Source organism: Patiria miniata, unplaced genomic scaffold, assembly GCF_015706575.1.
Source record: "Patiria miniata isolate m_02_andy unplaced genomic scaffold, ASM1570657v1 HiC_scaffold_29, whole genome shotgun sequence".
In the NCBI taxonomy this organism is placed as follows: Eukaryota; Metazoa; Echinodermata; class Asteroidea; order Valvatida; family Asterinidae; genus Patiria; species Patiria miniata.
Genome location: NW_024037068.1, coordinates 21,728,300 through 21,749,994, shown reverse-complemented (window position 1 = coordinate 21,749,994; position 21,695 = coordinate 21,728,300). Strand labels below are relative to the sequence as shown.

The window sequence follows — 21,695 nt, the reverse complement described above, 5'->3', positions numbered from 1 at the left end:
AACGCCTTACCAAAAACACCATATCTGATAAAAAGAAAAGAAAAGGGTTAACAGATTCTCCGTTATCTCGAATCATATACGCTTACAAAACTACAGACCGGAAAAACGAACAGTTTCAAATATCCCGCGCTGCAAATTTGTCGACCATCTCCCACAATGCACTGGGAAAAATGAACTCTCTGTGGCAAACTTTTGGTGGCACACTGCATTGTGAATCGCCCGAATTGTCCAGTTTCATTCCGAAAAAAAAAATCCTTGCTATTTTTGCTAGCGATGCAAACTTTGATCACTTTTGAATGCGACAAAATCGCTCCATGTTTAGGTTTTGAATTTCGAATTATTGGCATGCCAGACAATATTTCCATTCTCAAAGGAAAGGTTAGTTTCCGCCTCACAATCAGTATTAATAACGTATGGACCGAGAACCAGCCTTTCTGCAAAAGCAGATGTTAGTCTCCAAAACATTTTTTTTTTATTCAGAGAGTTGAAGATGTCCAAAATATAAATAAAATAAATATACAAGTAGAACATCTATTTTTTTTAACCGAATTTGGGAAATGCAACTTCAAGATTTTGAGCAATATTGCTGCTTCAAACGAAAGGGTGCACAAAGAGCATGGGATCTTATTCTCCGATCTGATTTGGTGCTTTAGGGTGAAATTATTTGTTGCCCTCAGAAAACCTACAACATAAATTAGTCCGAAATTATCCCTTCTGACAACTATATACGTGACAATATGTTTGTTGTAAAAGTTGTGCCGCGTATGCAGATCGTTAAAAGACTAAGGAGAATTAGTTAGGTTTTTTTTCCTGGGAATTGAACTACTGCCTGTATTCTGTTATGCCAACTCAAACGCGATAATGCGATCTCTGCATTCTATTCACCCATAGCGGCTTTATCCCGAGTCGATATCGTGCCCTTGTTGGAAATGCAATGTTATGCACATATTCCGACCTTGATAGAGCAATCTGGAGCCCATTGCAATGGCTATTTGGTTATTCAAGTTTAATCAGGGAAATGCATGTTGGCCTTAATTATTCGTAGTTAACATTGCTAAATCGGCATTACGAATCATGATGTATATTTATTGATGAGTAAGGAGGAACCATTTTCTAACGGGTTGTTTCAAAATCAACTTTAAAAACAAATCATTTAGAAGTTCCCCTCACACCACCACTGAGTCTCACCGGTTTTGTAGTTCTGTCGTCCCATGTCGAAAACACTAATTAATTAGTATACGAGTCACCATACGGCTTCTGTTTATATGATTCCTACACGGCAGACTCTCAGATTGAACCTTCTGGGGCTAGATGCAAGAAACCTCCTCGTGTATTTGTGGATGTAAGTCAAACCAAACTGCAATTTACACCCAACGAGAAAGGAAATTCCATTGTGTTTTCAAACCTGCACTTGTAAGTATGTACGTTTTGCATTCCTTGTTTGACTGATGCAACAGGATTTCATTGCAACTGAGCGATATTTCATTTAAAAAAAAAAATTCTTTCAAACTCTAAAGAACTGACCATAGAACAACCGATGCATCATGTAAATGCCTAAAAGACTAGGATTGATCTGTTATGCACCACAAAGCTATTCATTGGTAAATGTGTTTAAATTGTTGTTTACATATAGGTCTACCACAAGACTGCAAGGGATCCGGAATTCGACCCACCATACATCTCAATTGGTAAGCTGTAAAATCTAACTGAGTGCACAGACATGTACACAACCTCTGTACATGTACACCTAACGAAAATGTCAAAAACTATTTAAATAAACAAGCAAGTGACGGTTTTCTTTTGAGGCTTTGGTACACCTATTTTACTTTATATTGTTAGCAGGGGGCGTAGCAAGGTCAGTTTTATCGGGAAAGGGTACTTATTTGTTGAAAAGGGCACCTGCACAACCGTGCTGAAATGTAGACTCGTTTTTGAAATGTAGACTCGGATTTTTGCGCTGCAGGTGAAATAGGAAAATCAAAGGGAAAATGCAGTTTTTACAAAATCCCCCCTCACAGCCCCCTCCCCCCGCCCCCGATGCTCTGCTACACCTATGGTTAGACAACGAAAATACGTAATCAAAGTGACACCAACCCTTATCTTCTTTCTGTTATCTTCCATTTTAGAGCGTCTAGTATCAGAGCGAAATGGCTGTCAATGTCGAAGATGCGCTACAGTATTCTATGACCGGCATCTGTACCTTGGCTGTGATCGAGAATCTCATTGCAATTGCAGTGTTTGCTGGGACCCAAAAGCTCCGCATCAAGTACTACACTTTTGTGGTCAACCTGGCGCTGGCTGACTTGATCTTCGCCCTTTTTACAATACCATATCCCTGGCGCCCAAAACCAAAAATTCTTCAAGGTTTTTTCACCGGAGCGTACACCGTATCCCTACTGACTTTTCCGGCCGTCGCTGTCAATCGTTATCTGGCCCTGTCCCTTATGCCACCGGCTCGCTACGATTCACTGGTGACTGGGCGTCGAATGATCGGAGTTTGTATCCTTTTCTGGTGTTTGAGTTTCGTGTATGGCTTAGTGATTTATAACGCTGTCCCAAAAGACGTTTATTACCTGGTTAATTTCCTTGGATACTCACTGGCAGGGTGTGTCGTGTTGGCTATCACCGCTCTTGTTTATTTCCTGGTTTTCCGTAAGATCAAACAGTATACTCCACCTCTTGCATCCGCGGCGGGCATCAGTGCCAACGAGGAGCGAGATCGAACCCGAGTCAAGCAGACTCGTCGTTTACTGGTCATGTTTGTTCTCATTCTGGTGGTGGCATTCATTACTTGGTTTCCCTGTTTCGTGCTAAGGATGATTGCAATCTTAAATCCATCTCTTGGGCTTGATGAGATCTTCCAGATGTGGATTTGGGTGTCTTACTTGCTGTACACCCTCTCTCCAGTGATCAATCCGTGGATATACTGGTGGCAACTGGATGGTTTCAGAGAGGGGTTTTATGCCATGTTCTGTCGCTGTATCATTAAGGCTGAACCTAGCGAAATTGAAGCTGACCTGAAAACAGTTGCTGAGACTGGTTTGTAAAAGTAGAAGTTCATTATCTCGGGAGGAATTTCCATATTTTAGAGCAAGTCGAAATTCGAGACAACTTCCAGTTACAGCAAAAGAGCAACCTCTTTCTATTATGATTTTTTTCGTCCGTAAATCCACAACTTTTGTTTTTCACTAAATTTCGAAAAGGTCAAAACTAAATTGATTCCCACGAAATTAAAGTATAATAATGGTAATTTCCCTCAGAATCTGCACTAGAAACCAGAGTTTTTTGTTATTTTGTATCGAAGTGTAATACACAATTTTCTTGATAATGGATGTCTTTTTATAAACAAACTCTGTTAATATCATTTTAATTGTCAATAATAAACTCTTTAAAGTTCCAGCACAGATTCGACCGAAACAGCGTCCTGAGACTCTTTTGAGGTCAAACGGCTTTTTTTTCCTCGTCAAAAACAAATTTGGGTCAAATTATTTTGTTTTCGGGTCAAGTGGCCCGTAGTAAACCGTGACCAAGTGCACGAAAGGTCATTTTGAACCGCAACAGGTCCAGGTCAAATCTGACCCGGATTTGGATCTTATCCTGTCCAGTGTGCTTTAAATTGTGTAGGCTGTAGGCTTCTGGCAAGAAGTTAGTACATTATGTTAATTATGGAGTCGGTTTACAGGCTATATAGGTGTTTTAATTTGTGGTGGTTAATGTTAAGCAATATTGGCTGAACCTTATATCAGGATCTGGGTATTTTGGATCTTCTCAGGACCAGTGTACACACTGAGCCTCCCACCACCATGTTCCTGATTTGGGGTTTACGGGAGATTTTTGTCCGGAATGCGCCCCTTTGGGCACTACATTTTTTTTGAGAAGTGATAATATTTCAAATTATATATATATCATAAGCTTTGATTAACATACCAAATGGTAACACTTATTTGATTCGTTTACAGTTACACAAAAAAAGGTACGTTGAAGCATACTTTTAGACAATCAGTTTTTAATTTCCAACTGATCTTAAAGGGACTGCGTCATGGAATGAAACCAATTGTTGAACGAAATGTTGTTAATCGGAAAGAACAAGTAGGGTATAAACATCCTAAACAGGGCGTTTTTTGTTTTATTCTTGTGTTATGCGTGTGACAACGACTTTTGGGGTCCACCTTTGCGACCCCAAAACGTTGTTCCCGCATTGCACCCTTTGCACCGTAGCCAGTATGATAATCCTCGGGAGCTCTAGCTCCTAAGAGGGATGTCCTTTTTGGAAGAAGAAGAAGAAGAAGAAGTCGGGCATTTCATGCTAGTTGTGATCCCAACCAACATGCTAGTTGTGATGCGGACGTGTAAGGTACCACATTTGTGCATTATGTGCTGTGTGTCAGAAGAAGAGTAAAGATATGTGATAAACTCTTTGGTGGACGGCGAGGGGGGGGGGCGCAATACTCATATAATTCAGTCATAAAATATAATGCCCCTTCACGGGTACGCAAATAGGAGAATCAATCGTTATGTGATGGTAGGAATGTGAATTATCCATGCAGAAAAGAACTGGTAACATGCCAGTGACAGCTTTGAACTGCATGGGCCTTATGCACGAGTCGGCCATATTGAATTGAAACTGAGGTAAAATGTTATTTCTTGAACTTGCGAAGAGAAATAAAAGCAAGTTAATTACTAATTAACTCGAGTTTGCTTCAATGAATAATTTACATTTTATAATTAAACATTCCATAATGTTTTAAGCCAGATTAAAAAAACAAATGACAGTAAGATAAGGCTGCATAAGGCCTGCATCAATAGTCTTGCGCCATCCCATTCAACAGTTAACAATTAATGAAATACAACTCGTCCATAAGGCCCATTAACACAGATATAAAAGTACAGAATAACAGCGCTTGGCTAATTTGAATGTTCCCAATAATTCATTACCATGCATGTCTTTTTATATTGTGAGACAACAAAAAAATTGACATCGTCCGATTGGTCAACCTCATCCCAAGGGCCTACTTTATTTTCAAAGCTCGGTCATAATAGTAGCCCCTGAGTGGGGAAATAGCTGTCTGCATCTTAATTCGACACCACAACAGCAAGTAATGGATTTATATCGTGTAGGTGGTGATTTTATCTCCAATGTGTATCACGTGTGTTGAGGTTCATTGTGAATTATTACGTCCGATCCTCCTAGATGTAGCATAATACTTCATATCGGAACAGTATATCGTTTGGGGAAAAAGTGTTTTCTGATCTCACCCCGGAACGATTTGATTCCGTCTGTACCCAGACACCGCACACAATAACAAGCACTAATTTAATGCATGGTGGCCAGGCACAAGACTATTCCGTACCTAATCGGCATGTCCACAAGATTTTTGAACATGCAAAATGATCCAGCTTCAAGGTGAGAGCGCAGGCAGTGGGATCGGAGCGTACTGCTCGACATCGTGGCGACGAGGTTGCCCGCTTGTTGGTTTTACTAGACCATTCCTGGTACGCTATCAATTCTATCACGAAGACCCCTTTCAAATAGATAATCTACCAGGGGCCAGTTGCTCTGTACAATAGCATGCACAATGGTTTCTCCATTGAAGGGGGCCTTGTGAGTGTACAGTGATCACGTGCCCGGATTCGTTTATACTACCGACTTCAATGTGAAACATGTGGCATGATTCAGGTGAAAAAAATACAAATTTAAGACCTTAATGGAGAGTAAACACTATCCCAATATCGATCTCGTCTAATAAAGGCCGCTCCATGCTTCAATCGTTCATGCCATGCGAGTGCGAAGCGAATAATATAACGTCACGAGACGTTCGCAGCAAAATTCGCAGGAGTTGAAATGTGTTCAAGTTTTGCGAATTCGCACTAATACTTGCCGTAATATTACAAATTCGCGTTCGTGTTTGCTTATGTACTGCGCATGATGAACCAGCCTTTACTCTCTAAATTCCAAAGAGTGAAATTAGGAACTAGACGTTTAAGAGTGAAAATCACTCTCATTTTCGATTAAAATAGTCTGAAAAAAGAACCACTTCAGTCGAAGCTCGAGTGAAAACTCGATCTTTACGATTGAAGAAATTTCACTCTAAAACGTCTAGTCCCTAGTTTCCGACTGTGGGAGTGAATCTTCACTCGATTGGAGTGAATTTGCACTCTTTGGAATTTAGAGAGTAAGCACAAGCTTTTCATGGTGACACGTTTTTACCTGGGAAGAATCCAAGACTGAAGCTCAACATGGCGGTCACCAGCTCCATCCAAGCGAATGCACACGCCAATAGATCAGTACCAAGCAGCTCCCTGGTGTACAGATCGCTCAGTGCGACGAGTACTCCACGCCCGCCAAAATAGACAACTGCATCGATCATCATGAGCCAGTAGGAGTTCACCCACGGAGTTATCAGTAGAGACGAAGAGCACAATGTGATCATCAGCACCATCGCCGGTCGCATCCTCAACAAACCCCGGTCTACGACAGGACCAAACACGGCCTTGAAAACGATAAGGGGTACGGTTTGGGCTCTCTTGTTTTCAATATGTATTTTTTTTTTCAAACTTGTTTTAGCACTATCGATCGAATTGGATTTACTCTTTGTAACTTCGTGTTGTGCTTACAATGTACTTTTCTCTGCCGGATTCACGCACTTTTAATAGGATTTTAGACCCCGTGTAACCCATTTAGTTCTAAACGACACCTATTTCAGGCGTTTCAACTTCAGCTATATTCGCTTTTAAAATTTCCCTTCTCTGATATTGAAAAGAGGGAAACTTTGTAAACAACCTGACTAGATGGCCATTTTCGTCCAACAATTTGGGTTTTTTTTAACTGTGGGAGCAGAACTGAAAGTTATTAAGAAATTGCCCCGAGATAAGAGTTCACAAAACAATTCTGCTCTAGAGTTTAACATACTGATCGAGCTAATAAATAACCTGCGAACATAAAACCTGTTCATTTTTAATTGGACAAAATTGCAATGAAGAGGTTTTGGCATCCTGATGAGAGATATTGACAAAACGCTGGAATATATCAAGAAAGAAGTACCATAGCCTGCACTCATTGTGTGCGAAATGTTTCTGGCTATGTCAATAGAAGGCGCTGTTTTTCTTATGTTTCTTATTGGAACAAATTAGTTCGGCAAACACTGCTCTATAAATTCTATTGGTTGCGTTTTTTTTCCTGTTTAACAAGGCTAATATCATTAAGCAATTAATTATGAGCGTAAACAAGGCCCGTAAATATTCTTCTCAGTGCTGTGCATCGTTGGTATGTGCACAATCTGTTGGTTGTACATGGACATCCAACAGCCGCGTATACAGTCCATTGCCGACTCGACGGCCGTTGCATGTCCAAATCACTGCATATGTGACGTCACTTATCTGCTCTTGGTATCCAGGTCCACCGCCAAGAAACCATAAGACTATCCAATTCGAATTCCCCAAGGTGTACCCTTTCCAAAAATACCCACTAAACACTTGGTCATTTCCACACAAAAAATGACCCCTGGCTCTTGGACTGCAGTGTTCGTGGGACGGTGTTCCCGCCGTCCGCGCGCAAGAACAATAAAAAATACCCGCGTCAAGAACTGATGACCGCCCGCGTAATTTTTTTTTCCTAGGAGGGTTAGGGGCAATGTCATGAATAATTCAGTTTTTCACTTGAATCATTGCAAGGCTTAGGTTCTCGTTCTATTTTCCCCTTAATTTAAAATTATCTCAGTGATAAATTTGGAGATGAAAAAATAGCTGATGAAAATGAGCAGCGACGACGTGGATTCGAACCAGGGATCTTTGTATCCATAGTTCATCTCGCTATCCACTAGGCTACTGTGTGGTAGCTCGACGACAACCGTTCTTTAAAATGCTTTAATGTATTGTAACTAGTTGTGTACCTAACAACAATGCTGTTGATGTCATTGTCCGTTCTCATGGATAAACATGAATTATTCATGACATTGCCCCTAACCCTCCTAGGAATAAAAATTACGCTGACCGCCCGAACTCGGACGGCCATTGCATGAGAAAAAGTTTCTGACTATGTCAATAGAGGGCGCTGTTTCTTATTTTTTTTCTCATGTAGAATTTTCGGCGTTTTTATCCCAAATTTCTCTTTCCCAAACAAGTTGTGGATCAGGGAACAAAGTTTTTTCGATAGGACACACCATAATGTACATGTCTGTAAAGTTTTATAAAATTCGGCGAACCAGACCGCGTGGCTAGCGAAAAAGGGCATCGTCCCACGAACTAACAGCTTCATAGTCTGATCTAAATGACGTTAAAATTTGTTAAAGTCGACTCCGATTTGTTGGCGCGAGGGGCCGCATACAATTTGCATTGCTTACATATATATCAGACGTTGGTTACGGAGATGTATCCGTTGTGCACATGGTACTCAGACTGTTTCCGCTGGATGATTTGTTTTCCGAAAATATTTTCTTCTGTTTTGAAAATCAGAGTGATTTGCATTCTGATTCGTAAAGTCTATAGTTTCACTCTGAGCATATACAATTATATAAATTTCCATTTGTTTTTAATTAAAAGGCAGAAATAGTATGCCGGGTAGCACGATGTATATTTGTCGATTGAGTGAGGACCGAATAATTTCTTATCTAACAGGGTGAAAACATTGTGATTTAATGACAAATCGTCTGAATCATTCCTACTTGACTCGTCTGCGTGCACGCTTATTCTGATCGCAAGGGAGCCATTCGGTATCCTGACGTTATGTTGTGAACAAATCAATGCTCAAATTATGCAACTCTGGGTTAGTGCTTCCCACCGAAATAATGGACCGATCCAGTAAGCTCCGCCCAGTGCGCACGTGGGCAAATTAACACGTGCTCCTCTCCAATGCCACGCTCACTGATCTCTATATAAAGACTGGATAGCTAATACAGAGCCGCACAATGTACGAATTTGACGCCATATTGGTGAGACCGGCTGGTGATCTACAAAGGACATGTTGCCGTTTTTATAGACAGCATGATTTCTTTTGTAACGTCGCGGTTCACTTGACTTATATTTTTACCACCATCACTGATCAAGGTTAACTACAATTTTTCTAACGTCGTGGTTACTAAAATGCCGCAAATATAACTTTTTCGGCGTTTTGAAATAATAATCACTACGGAAATGTGTCCCTTTTAGAACATCATAATATGTGTACGTGACCAAAATGCGCGTCAACTGTTGATACAACGCGCGCGTATTTACGCGTAGAACGTTCGTATTATACGCGGCCATCTTCGTGAGACCGGGGGCGAATTGGTCAATGTGCGAAGTCTACTGTGTGAATGTTGTATGCATATCCGCTATCCAGTCTTTATATAGAGATCAGTGGCCACGCTGCATTTTCCTTCCGCGCGCATCATACGCGCGTGCACGCATGTCGGACTTTAGTGCACGCACGTTGGACATAAATCACGGCTGTGATTGGTCAGAACACCATAGGGCGGTGCTTAGTGGATCGGTCCATACGGCAAGCATTCTGACTCTCTGCGAACCATTTCAGTTTTTGTCCAGATAATTTCTTGCCTATGGAGCACAAACTTACAACACGGCCTTGAGTTCTCGGAGTGTAGAACTCTCTTTTGTTTTACTTTCTGGCCATAAACCTGTGCATGTTGAATCGGTGAAATCTACTACAAAACCGCCATAACCAGACTCGCAAGCGTCTGAGTACACTGCAGAAGTTGTGCAAAAGAACGCCTTCATAGGTTGACCGTTAATGTCAACTAGATTGTTTGTGCCAGAAATCCAACTCTAAAACGTAACTAGGAGAAAGCAAATTTTATGTGACCAATTGTTGCGTGATTCGATAGCTCTGTGCAAAATTCTTGTGAATAGTCTGGCGATCGATCGAGAGCGGGGGAGGCAGATACCATAAACCTGCGATTCGTGCAATCTCACGTACGGGAACTAGACTCAAACTTCTTTCTAACCATTCACGAATGGCCGTCCGAGTTTTCGATAATTTGTTTTGTCTGGAAGTCTTAATTTCGGTATCGATAAATTAACGTTAGCAATGCGAGACGTATTCAATTCAATTCAATTCAAAGTAACGTTTATTTCCACATAATCATAAAGAAAAGTACAATAAATATAAACAGATGTGGAGGCACGTTCCACAAAAGTGGGGCTTGTCAAGGAACAGCCTGTTTACAAAAAAAAAAGTAACAGCTTCACATTAAACGAATACACATATCAACAGTGTGTATACGTGTACGACGACCAAAATAAGAAAAGATATGATTCAATAAGAAAAAAATAGTAAACCAAAATCAGAAAAGTAAAGTAAGTGGGGCTTACTGAGGTGACTGGTGGATTAACAAAGACTTCAGTTTGTGTTTGAAAAAAGCGAGTGATTTACATTCAGACCGTATCTGACACGCGAAACGGTTTGTATCGCGTGTCAAAATGCGGACGTCGTACGGGCAGAAGAAAATGTATACAGTCGAACCCTGATAAGAAGAGCACTGTTAATACAAGGGCCTGCTTATAACAAGCACAATTTGAGGTCCCAAGTCTTTGTTTTTCTTTGTTTTTCAATACTGTTAATACAAGGTACCTGTTTTAACAAGGTAATCTGTTAAGTCCCAAGGACCTTGATATAAAGGTGTTCGATTAATGCGGCAGGTGGATTGCTGCATTTCCGCGCGGGTTGTGCGTGCGAGCGCACGGACGGTGTGGTACTGATATCAAGTTCTGCTGTGGACAATGCTATACCTCTGACGTGGCTATTTTTCCCTTAGCACACACCCATATTTAGCTTCAGGCAAGGTTGTTTGGTCATTTAAATGGTGAATGGTTGACCTCCCGACAATTCTAATAATAATAATTCACGGGACTTTGTGTGTGAAGTATGAATGAGTGGATAACAGCAGTCTGCACTCTGGGATTTTCATTATACAGTTAAGGCACAATCCACAGACACTGTCGACCTTGGCACCCGATTAGTCTGATACAATCATTAATTCCCAGCCCAATTCCAAAGGTCAACGCTACATTAAGTGACGGATCTACATGGGGATTTAGGCGGTCTAATTGGGTTTTTCACTCTGGGCCATATTGAAAACCCAATTTAAAACAAAGTAAACTTTACTCCAAAGAGTAAAAACGCACTCGAAAAGAGACGTCCCCGCATGGCTCATGAATTTTCAATCGTCCACATTTAGAGAGTACTGTTTTTCTCATTTTGTTCGATCGATTGCATGTACACGCACGTCACATCGATTCGCTCGTGAAACCTAGCTCGAAGACAAGGCTTCAGTATGGGCGAGACTGAAGCTCGTGGTCGATCTCACCAGGGCTGGTTTGCAGTTCTCTGCCTGTTTGCCAGCTACTTTCTGTGGGTATTGCTCATCAAGGGTCTGGGCGTGATGTTGCCGACACTACAGGAGCAGTTCGCGGCCCAAACTTGGCTTGTCGGATGGATGGTGTCCATTATTACTGCAGTCATATGTGTTACGGGTAACCTTTCATCTTACTTTTCCATTCATTGTAAAGAAATGAGCAGTGAGGATTCAGGACGAACACTGGAATCTTCCGTTTCTGTAAAAATCAAACGGTTGGGTACTATATGAACCTAGCAACCTGTTGTGTAAACTGTTGTTTACACAACTTGTGTAAAATCTTACACAACTTGTTCATTTTTTTACACAACTGGTTGCTAGGTTCATATAGTGCACAACCGAAATAACAGTGTATTTAAAATATAAACATTCAAGTGTTCAACCTTCACTGTCACTGGTACTCTGCACCCGTACCTGTGTAGGTGAATAATGGTGAAATGTCAGTGGTGACGATTTAGGATGAATCCACGCATAGACACTAGGGACCATTGGAAAAGCGTGCGATATGGGCCTTATTCATGAGTCGGCCATACTGAATTGAAAGTTAGGTAAAATCTTAAATTTTGGAACTTGCGAAGAAAAATGAAAACAAGTTAATTTGTAATAAATTCCAGTCTGCTTCAATAAATAATTTAAAATGTGTGATTAAACATTCCCTAATGTTTAAAGCCATATGGGTCATTCCACCGGGTTGGGGAACAAAGCGTGGCATATGACCATATTAAGAAAAGCATGGATGCCTTGCTAGCAGTTGCTCTACATAATATTATTTTGTTGTTGGGTGTTTCACTACTGCAGACAGTTTGAAATCATTTCAATGTATTTTGCCAAAAAAATGAGCAAAAAAATCTCATTTTGGATGTAACATTGACAGCGTGTCAGTGTTGCGTCCAAACATGACATTTTTAACTTTTTAAAAAATGTCTGCGAAATATTACTTTGCGTACTTCTTACTATAGATGCACCACAATAAAAAAAGCTTTTGTTATGGTAGTCGGACATCAAATGGAGCAGAAATGATAACTTGTTTGTGTGGATGTAACATTTACACGGTTTAAAACCCTATGTCACACTTCCATTGAGTGATTTTTACACCGTTACATCCACAATTGAGGTATTGTTTCTGCCATATTTGAGCCCTGACTATACCAAAACAAAAGTTTGTCTTGGTGCTTAGGTGTCCATTTGTAAATATGCAATGTCAGTTTGGGTAACATTTTACATACGTGTAAAATATGTCCAAAAAAGAGTTTTTGGATGTAACTTTGACACGGTGTCAATGTTACATCCGAATTAATACATTTTTGCTGATATTTTTGTCAAAGTACTTTCAAATGATTTCAAACTTTCTGAAATATTGAAACCCCCTAAGATAAATATATTTTGTTGAGCAATTGTTTAGAATGCATTGATAATTTTAATAATAACCAAATGGATGTAACATGCAATGCTTCCCAACCCTGTGGAATGACCCATATATTAATAAAAAAAATATGAAAGTAAAATAAGCCTGCATTATTCATTGTGTGTGCATATTGCATAAATAATCTGGCGCCATCCCATTCAACAGTTAACAAATAATGTAATACACTGTACATTCAGTGACCTCGACAAAATGGCAAATTCGTGAATAAGGCCCGTACGTTTAAGGCTTTGTATAAGTCGCATGTCAAACCACCATTTGGCGTTGTTCTTAATATATCGGGCATAATAATAATATCGGCAATGTCACATCAAAATATTGAGATGCATATAGCTAGGCCTGTTGCAATTATAACCGTACAATGGTGATTGTTTCCCAGCCGCACGCATATCCTGTACGCCCTAATAGTCCCTATTGTTCTTGAGCAGCAGATTTTATTAGAACTGATCAGTTAACTGAATCATCATTGTTGAATACAGGCGGAAAGTTGGCAGGATTCAGGTTGGGAACGTTGAACGTTATAAAAGTAACTGTTTCTCAGCAACTTCTACGGGTCAGTATAAGCATTACGGTTAATAGGGTTTGTTCTGAATCTTCACCGTATAAACTAACTAGGGCAATCAGGCTGGCGTAGCGGTACTTTCCCCGCCTTCCACGGCTGTGACCCGGGTTCGAATCCCGGCCGCACCAATATGTGGATTGGGTTTTCTGTCCCTACCGCGGAATCCGTGGGTTTTCCTCACAATATTCCTATGGGCTTTTCCTCCCACCTCTAAAACTGTAATTTCTTCTCAGTGTCCTCTCTCTACAGGTTTCTTCGAGCTACAGTGCTTATATAGGGTACTCTTGAGGAATCATTGGTTCCATTACAAGAAAGAAAGAAACTATAGTCACCTGCAATATTTGGGCGAATAGAGGTGTAAATTACAAAATTAGCAGGAAACAGGATGAACGCCAAAGCAAATATTTTTGGTAATAACGATTCATGCGATTCAACAACCACATGTATAAATAACTACAGCATGAACCCCTTCAATGCTTGGGCTTTGGAATTGAGACCAGGAAACCTCATTTTGTGGGAAAGTGTATTCGTTTCTGTGTTATCAATACGTATTTTGTGTTGTCAAAATATTCAGGATACGTGGCATTGCATGTATTTTGTGGTTTGCGTGTCTTATTGATTCAACTTATAAAAAGGGGTGGTAGTTATGCTTGTAAAGTTACACACGCTAGTCATTTACTTCAAAGAAACACGTTAACAGTCAACATACCAGTAAATCGCTTGGTAAAACATCAAACCGAAGCCAACAACATCCAAACCAACCGAATCCAACCAAACCCAACGCAACGCAACCCAACCAAACCCAAAACAACCCAACTCAACTCAACCCGGCACTTTAGCCCAACCCAACCCGAACCCAGCGCAATGTATAATAACCATGGGCGTCGCGAGGGGGGGGCAAGGGGGGGCACTTGCCCCCCCCTGGAAAAGCAAAAAAAAAAAAAAAAAAAAAAGGAAGAAAAAAAAAGAAAAGAAAAGAAAAGAAAAAGAGGCGCGAAGACAAAGTGGTGTAAATTTAATGAGTTGGGGGGGGGGGGGGCAAAATGTCCCTGCCCCCCTTTAAAACTGATAAATCGAGAATGTGTTGAGAAATACAAGCATTTTTTGGCAAAAAAAATTTTTGCCCCCCTCTAGAAAAAATCCTGGCGACGCCCATGATAATAACCCAACTCAACCGAAAAAGCTCAAGACAAACCAACTTTTAAAAGCTATTTTTTTGTTTTCTGTCAAGTAATTTATTAGCTATTGCCGCTCCGTTCACAAGTACCCCCCTCACCGGCAAACAAAGTACAGTTGGGGATGACAGACTGACGCCATCTTGCCTGACTGCAATTTTGCCGCGACCCTCGGCCGTACCACTGCGTTTACAGAGTACAAATCCCCTGGTGTACATGCGTCTCACACAAGGAACGGTGCGCGTCAACCAGCTATAAGTCCCGCCCACGCGCACGGAGCTCATAGCGTTAAATACGAGTTGGTGAAAGCTGGTCGCGGTTTTTTTTTGCAGCACACGTCAATGGACCATGATTATTCAGCTATTTCGATGTTTATTCAGAGGAAAATAAAAACGACGTCACACCATTGCTATCCCTCAGTCATGTGTGTACATTAAAGCGTTTCAAAGAACGGCTTTCGTCGAGCTGCCTGCCACAGTGGCCTAGTAGATAGTGGAATGAACTATGGATCGCATGATGTGTAAAGGATAAGTGGTTCGTACCCGGTACCCGTGGCCATTTCATCAACAAATTTTGTGTTGGCTGGGATAAGTTTAATTGAAGGAAAAATACTACAAGAACCTAAGTGTCTTCCATCTACACAGCGTGATAAAAATTCATGTTAGGGTTCGTAATGTGATTGGTTAAAATACGATGTATGCTGCAGAAAAAAATACGCAAGCTGGTGGTCGTGATATATTTGAGACGGTTTTGAGGTTACTTATTGGTAATTGTTCGGTCGGCCATCTGTTTCGTAAATCCACAGAACGATTTACAAAAGATTTCTTCCAACGCGGAGGATCACCATGTTTGTTAACGCAAGTAGCCCGGCACCCTATACCAGACAGCGAGCTGTCGCTTTACGTAATATCCATTTTATGCTGCGACAATCAGTAATGTTCAAAACTCGATGGCTTTGTCACTGTTGGAAAGACGTTCAGAAAAGGCAAAAAAAAACCAAAAAACAGAAACACCGTGCTAGATGTAAACAACCACGGTATGTCAACCTTTTTCTCTGTAATTGAATAACATGATGTGGATTTTTTTGTGACTGGACATTTGGAATGTGGTGAGTCAACAATCAACAGCTGTTAATTTTGGTGATCGATTGATGATTATTAATAACATTTAATTTCTCACAATTTGTTTTCATTATATAGGTCTCCTTGCTAGGCCGCTTGAGGTCATATTTGGAACGCGCACTGTAGTGACGGTCAGCGGTTTCGTCCTTGGGGTGTCAATTATCATTGCTTCCATCACTACAAGTATTGTTGCATTGACAGTAACACTAGCGCTAGCAGCAGGTAAAGATGTCAAGCGTATTATTTTACTGTTCCTACCTTTCATCAAAAATAAAAAGAGATTTGCATAATTGTATACGCTCAGAGTGAAACTTTACGAATTAGGGTGAAAATCGCTGTAATTTTCGAGGGGAAAAATACATGTTCGGAAAACATTCGATTTTTCACTCTTCGATATGTGTTCTTTGTATGTTTGTTGATTAAAGTTTATTTTGTTGGTTTATGGATTACATGTATCCACCATTATTCGTTTTATCACTGTTTCATGTTTGTGGTCATTGGAATTTATATACAGGGCCGCCAATTGAAATATGTACATATTTTTTCACTGAAAAATTAATGCAAATCTGGGTAACAGAAATGTAATAACTCTTTAGAGGGCAAACGTTATTTTACAAATTAAAGTAATCGTAAAAGAAGAAGAATTTAATTGATTGTTTTGTTATCCAGTGCAATTTACTTACTACCTGCCTCAATGACATATCTTTACTTCAGGACCTAGTTTAAGTGTCGTCCACATTCTGACTAGGTCAGAAATCGGACGCCGTTTCACGACCAACTATGCCACTGCAGTTGGAATTGGGACTTCAGGGGCTGCCATTGGCATGGTCACCGCTGGGCCATTCACTCAACTGTTGCTGGACACGTACGGCTGGAGAGGCGCCTTGCTCATTCTGGGAGGGTTGACCCTGCATCTTGGGGTGTGTGGCGCCCTCTTGCGGCCATTGTCAACGGAAACTCAGATGAACGGCAACTACAGGTCAGTGAGCCCGGACGCTGATGGGGAAACACAGGTGAGTTCGTCAGACGTCCCTGGAACCGACAGCTCGAAGCAGACATCGCGGCTTGGCGCCTTCAAAGACGCCCTCAGCGCCCAGCTGAAACATTTTGGATTCTCGGTGTGTTTTCAGGTTTCATTTTGGATCACAACAGTCGTATTCACATGCAGCCGCTTCGTTTCCGACCATTGGCTAATCTATTACGTTTCTCAGGCCGAAGCCAAAGGCTTCTCCCCGTACGAGGCTGTGACTTTCACCACGGCCGCAGGGGTCGGTAATATCGTTTTCAAGGCCGTGTTTGGTCCAGTCGTAGACCGGGGTTTGTTGAGGATGCGACCGGCGATGGTGCTGATGATCACATTGGGCTCTTTGTCTCTACTGATAACTCCGTGGGTGAACTCCTACTGGCTCATGATGATCGATGCAGTTGTCTATTTTGGTGGGGCTGGAGTACTCGTCGCACTGAACGATCTGTACACCAGGGAGCTGCTTGGTACTGATCTATTGGCGTGTGCATTCGCTTGGATGGAGCTGGTGACCGCCATGTTGAGCTTCAGTCTTGGATTCCTTCCAGGTAAAAATGTGTCATCATGACAAGTTTGTGCCTATCAGGGCCGGTGCGTGCTCAGCACAAAAGTGAACGCGAATTAGTGACGTTTCGGCAAGTATAGGTTATTCGCAGTGCAAATTCGGAAAAACTTGAACACATTTCAACTCCAGTGAATTAGCCAATGGCAAATAACCTATACCCATTGAGAGTTAAATTTGAATAACATCTGGTACACTGACTTGCTCATAATTCTTGGCACGTTTTAACTTTGACTTCTCCAGACCAAAGACACTGTTGCTAATCACATGATTCAGGAAAATCTCTTGCATAGGTGCATAAGAGACGCTCAAAATAAATTGTTCACAATGGGTGAGAATGACACAAAGACACAAGACCATTTCGGAGCTGGGGTTTGCTAGCGTAAGACTATCCCCAAATCACGTGATATATAGCAACAGTTTCTTTGGTTTGGAGAATTCAAAGTTAAAATGTGCCAATCATTCGAGCAAGTCAGAGCACCAGATATTACTAGAATTTAATTCGCAAAATGGCTTACTGCGAACGTTCCGCGATGTCAAATTCGCTTCGCACTCACATTAACATAACATTACTCGCTTGAACTTGAGCATGAACCGGCCAAATGGGGAGAGGATATTAGAAGAGTGTCAGTCTATGATCTCCATTCATAAAAAACGTAACTTAGTTCAACCATTCCTATTGGTCGAGAGCCCGCCACATGGCCGGTTTTAAGCGGTTGATAAAGACATGGCTGGCAGGTCTTAAGCACTTTTCCAGTGTCAAATGAAATTTTGACTCCTATGAAATCCGGTGCCGGCACCGTTCTATTGCTTGAACCTTCACAATCCTCTCGTACGCATGAGCATTGAGCCGCTGTACTGATGACGTCACAATTTGTTTACACGTGCACTTCCCTATGTAGCCAGTCACGGTCCACTGAGCACCATTGAAAAGCACCCACGTAAACAAAGTGTGACGTCATCAGTACAGAGGCTCATACTACCAGTGAGTCAGTATGTCATATTACTACACCTCATAAATATTCCTGATCAAATTCGAGCGCGTCATTGGCCGATTCCGCTGCGCGTACGGGAAATAAAAATGACACGCGCCCAGGTTACGTCATCCTGGTGAGTATCCAGCTCGCTGCCGTGCGGTGTTTTTTTTCTGGTAGCACCAAAACATTCCCTACGGAACCTGCCTCGTAGACATGCAGTCTATGGTATGTAATCTTTACGGAACCAGTCTGTTGTTGTAATCCTTGTTACTACTGCAGTAAAAACACATTAGAGTGTCGGCACCAGACTATTTCATGTACTGTGACGAAGAACTTCAATTGTGCTGAATAAAGACGCAAAATCTACGGAAACCGATATTGACAAGGCAGTGAGGCTACTAAGAATATTTGGAATTACTGGTCCTTCGGTTTAGGTCAGCTTGACTACCTCCCTTTGCTTCGCGTCGGGAGGTAGTCAAGCTGACCAACACCGAGGGACCAGTAATTCCCACTTCTTCCCCTAATTACCATGCTGTATTTGTACAGTCCTAAATTCACACTACATCGGTACGTACGTGTGCAGGTCTGCGCGGTATCGAGCAGTCCGCACGACGCGCGCGCCAATCTCCATATAATAATTTGTGACTTTTTTTACTCTTGTACTTGTGGATCGGATTTTTATTTTGTTTTTTTTACCGAAAATGTATTTATGAATGGGAATACCGAAAATGTATTTATGAATGGGAATAAATTTGTGCTTGGTCGGTATTCAACACTCTGTTTAAGACCGGTTGGAGTCTGGATGCTGATAATTATCCTCGCCTCGAGTAATTATCAGCATGCAGACTTCAACCGGTCTTAAACAGAGTGTTTAATACCTCCCACTCACTTAGGTATTCCCTTATTGAAAACTTAAATGTGTAGTTTCGTCACCTCACGCACGCCAAGTGTGTCCGTCTAGTTTACATGGTATCAAGCTGTACATCTCTCACTTTCTGCTCTCTCTCTAAAGCCCGGTTCATACTTCACGCGAAAGCAAAATTCGTGACGTCAACAATACATTCAAAGCGCGTCCACCATTGTTGACGACATGAATTTCGCTTCGCACATGCGTTCGCGTGAAGTTTGAACTGGGCTTAACGTCAAAACACGTAATTCACTGTGGAAATAAAATCAACAAGAACACGAAATAAATCAATTGCATTGCTATTGCGGTATCTAATTAAAATACAGAAAGTTTCCCACCAATGGGCTCATGTGACGAGGTTGGTTATTAGGGCCTGGGGTTGAGTTTGAAGAATCGGGCGCTATCAATGTTCGTAGTCTTATAATACGACGTTGCTAAAAAAAAGACATACATGTACACGGTAATGAGATGTTGATGATATTCAAATTGGCCAAGCGCTGTTATTGTGTACTTTATGTCTACAGTATGTTCTCAAAGGTGTCCCTAGCATGCTACCAGTCATTTGTCTGCATGGATAATGCAGTTCTCTACCATCACGTGGCGATTGATGCATAGCCGTGAAGGGGCATTCATTTTACGACTGAATTGTATGAGTCACGAGTCACCACGCTCGAGTCCGAGTCATCATGGTCGAGTCCTTTTCCAATGAGACTCGAGTCGAGTTCGAGTCCCTAGACTCGAGTCTTACAACACTGCCAAAAAGTGTATCACTCATATCTTTAATCCTCTTTTTGTTGTAGGTTGGATGTACGACCAGACTGGGAGTTTCGATTTGGCTTTCCTCATCTTGGGATGTATATCATTTCTGCCGTTGGTGGCGCTAATAGCGGAATGGGTCCTAGGAAGATGTAAATCGCAGCAGGACGCTTAGTTTAGGCCGTACGTATCCGAATTACTTGGCTACTGCTTGTACAATAGCACATTGTGCCTAAAAAGAAGCGGTTGACGCAAATTTGCATAGAGTTCCCTAGCCCCGAGCCTAGTACCAAGAACCAGCTGTTTATTGTATTAACTGCAGGGACATATCTGCCGTGAGTCAGCAGGGCAAGCATAATCAATCATCATGTTACTAGAACCGGCAATGAACTTTGAGATACACCCCTCAACGGTTGGTGGGGTATCGAGTGTACTACAGAGTGCAGTAACATTCCCGCATCTGCAAAAACAGAGTGACATTATGTATAAACCGAGGGTTAATTTCTCAAGCCTCGGCTTTGTCATCAGCTGTGGCTTCAGCACCAGCCTTCAGCTAAATCAATTCCCTGATTCCGGCCGTGATTATAGTTCCTGGCCTACTGCGTGGGAGACACGGGTTCAGAATCGAGGTATGCTCAATTTTTTTTGACGATCAAAGGCTTTGGTTTGCCTTTTAACAAGATAACTCAATACGTTTTGGACGGATTTGCACACATAATGAACGGCCGTTATGGTTCAACAGTCTGAAGTTGTCGCAACTCTCTCTATAGACAGCTCTGCTCCTGGTCATCGCGGCTTGGCCGTTGCCCAGCCGGGTATTTCTCACGCCCCACCGAAGGGTCCCACATATGGCACAATAATGGCCGGGTTTTGATTAGTCTAATTGGTGGAGGTTTGCGCTCTCTGGGTGCTTTTTTAGTTTAGAAAATAATGAATTCCTTTTTGAAGAGTTTCATTGAAAACTGAACCAATTTATACCTGGTAATTCAGTGAAGAATTTATTCAAATGTTGACAATGTATACGTTATTACATTATATGTGACTTTTGCGGTAAGAACGTGTATCAAATGTATTTTAGGACGTTGTGTGATTTATCTGTGAATAAAAAATAATAAATTACTGAAACAGAAATAAAATATGACTTGAAGCTTTGCATGACGGATAACACAAAATTTGCGGGGAACATTATGTGGAAAGATATCTCTTCTTTGAAGAAGTCAATTGCATGTAAAGGGTTTTTATCCCTGCATATCGGAAAATTATCAGCGGAGGACAGCTGAAAATTGTTTATATGAAAAAAAGAAAATAACTTGTGATGAGAATAGAAAATAGAATCTCCATCATCCATCTCCATCATCCATTTCCATCTCTGCACAATCTTGTAAATGCGAGAGGGGCACTTTTGTTCTTGACTGGCAGTATTTCCATGACAAGCGGAGACAATTTTATTTGTAGCGTAGGCCTACGTATGCTTTCATGCGTGTGCGCTTGAAGGGTGCTTTTTCATCTCGAGATAGGGGCACATTTATTTCCGCGAGATGGGCTCTTTTGTTGGCCTGGGGAAATGGGGGATCCCCCCGGTTCCGCCGCCCCTGTTAATTGGTGCTTTCGATAGCAGACGGCAGAATTATAAAACCGGTAAGTCTCTGTTGCGGTGTGATGGTGAACTAGTAAATAATTTATTAAATGATCAAACTATTAAATTTATGATGCCACATAAGTCGTAAGAAATTGCTTCAAATCACACAACAGAACATCTAGAATCCATTTTTTTCGGGGCCCTTAAGCGGGCCCCGAACCCCACGCCGTAAGGGCTTTGCGCTTCGCGCTTGCATCAGTT

The 21,695-nt window shown here is 41.5% G+C and overlaps 2 protein-coding genes across 2 annotated transcripts; both read left to right on the top strand.

Annotated features, from left to right (window-relative positions):
• Window positions 1-1,633: 1,633 nt before the first annotated feature.
• Window positions 1,634-3,375, top strand: LOC119736295 (adenosine receptor A2b-like). The gene is made up of 2 exons (XM_038210338.1): window positions 1,634-1,688; window positions 2,127-3,375. Exon 2 carries the CDS (start codon window positions 2,148-2,150, stop codon window positions 3,045-3,047), a length of 900 nt encoding a protein of 299 aa, XP_038066266.1. The 5' UTR covers window positions 1,634-1,688; window positions 2,127-2,147; the 3' UTR covers window positions 3,048-3,375.
• Window positions 3,376-10,826: 7,451 nt separating this feature from the next.
• LOC119735380 (monocarboxylate transporter 12-like) lies at window positions 10,827-21,012 on the top strand. The gene is made up of 4 exons (XM_038209077.1): window positions 10,827-11,466; window positions 15,708-15,851; window positions 16,344-17,201; window positions 19,900-21,012. Exons 1-4 carry the CDS (start codon window positions 11,268-11,270, stop codon window positions 20,028-20,030), a joined length of 1,332 nt encoding a protein of 443 aa, XP_038065005.1. The 5' UTR covers window positions 10,827-11,267; the 3' UTR covers window positions 20,031-21,012.
• Window positions 21,013-21,695: the final 683 nt, after the last annotated feature.

What these genes read in the sequence shown, in the direction of transcription:
- LOC119736295 (XM_038210338.1), top strand. Translation starts at nt 2,148, where the DNA reads ATGGCTGTCAATGTCGAAGATGCGCTACAGTATTCTATGACCGGCATC.
- LOC119735380 (XM_038209077.1), top strand. Translation starts at nt 11,268, where the DNA reads ATGGGCGAGACTGAAGCTCGTGGTCGATCTCACCAGGGCTGGTTTGCA. An exon ending in TGCAGTCATATGTGTTACGG is followed by an intron (nt 11,467 to 15,707) that starts GTAACCTTTCAT and finishes TTCATTATATAG; the next exon opens with GTCTCCTTGCTAGGCCGCTT. An exon ending in AACACTAGCGCTAGCAGCAG is followed by an intron (nt 15,852 to 16,343) that starts GTAAAGATGTCA and finishes TCTTTACTTCAG; the next exon opens with GACCTAGTTTAAGTGTCGTC.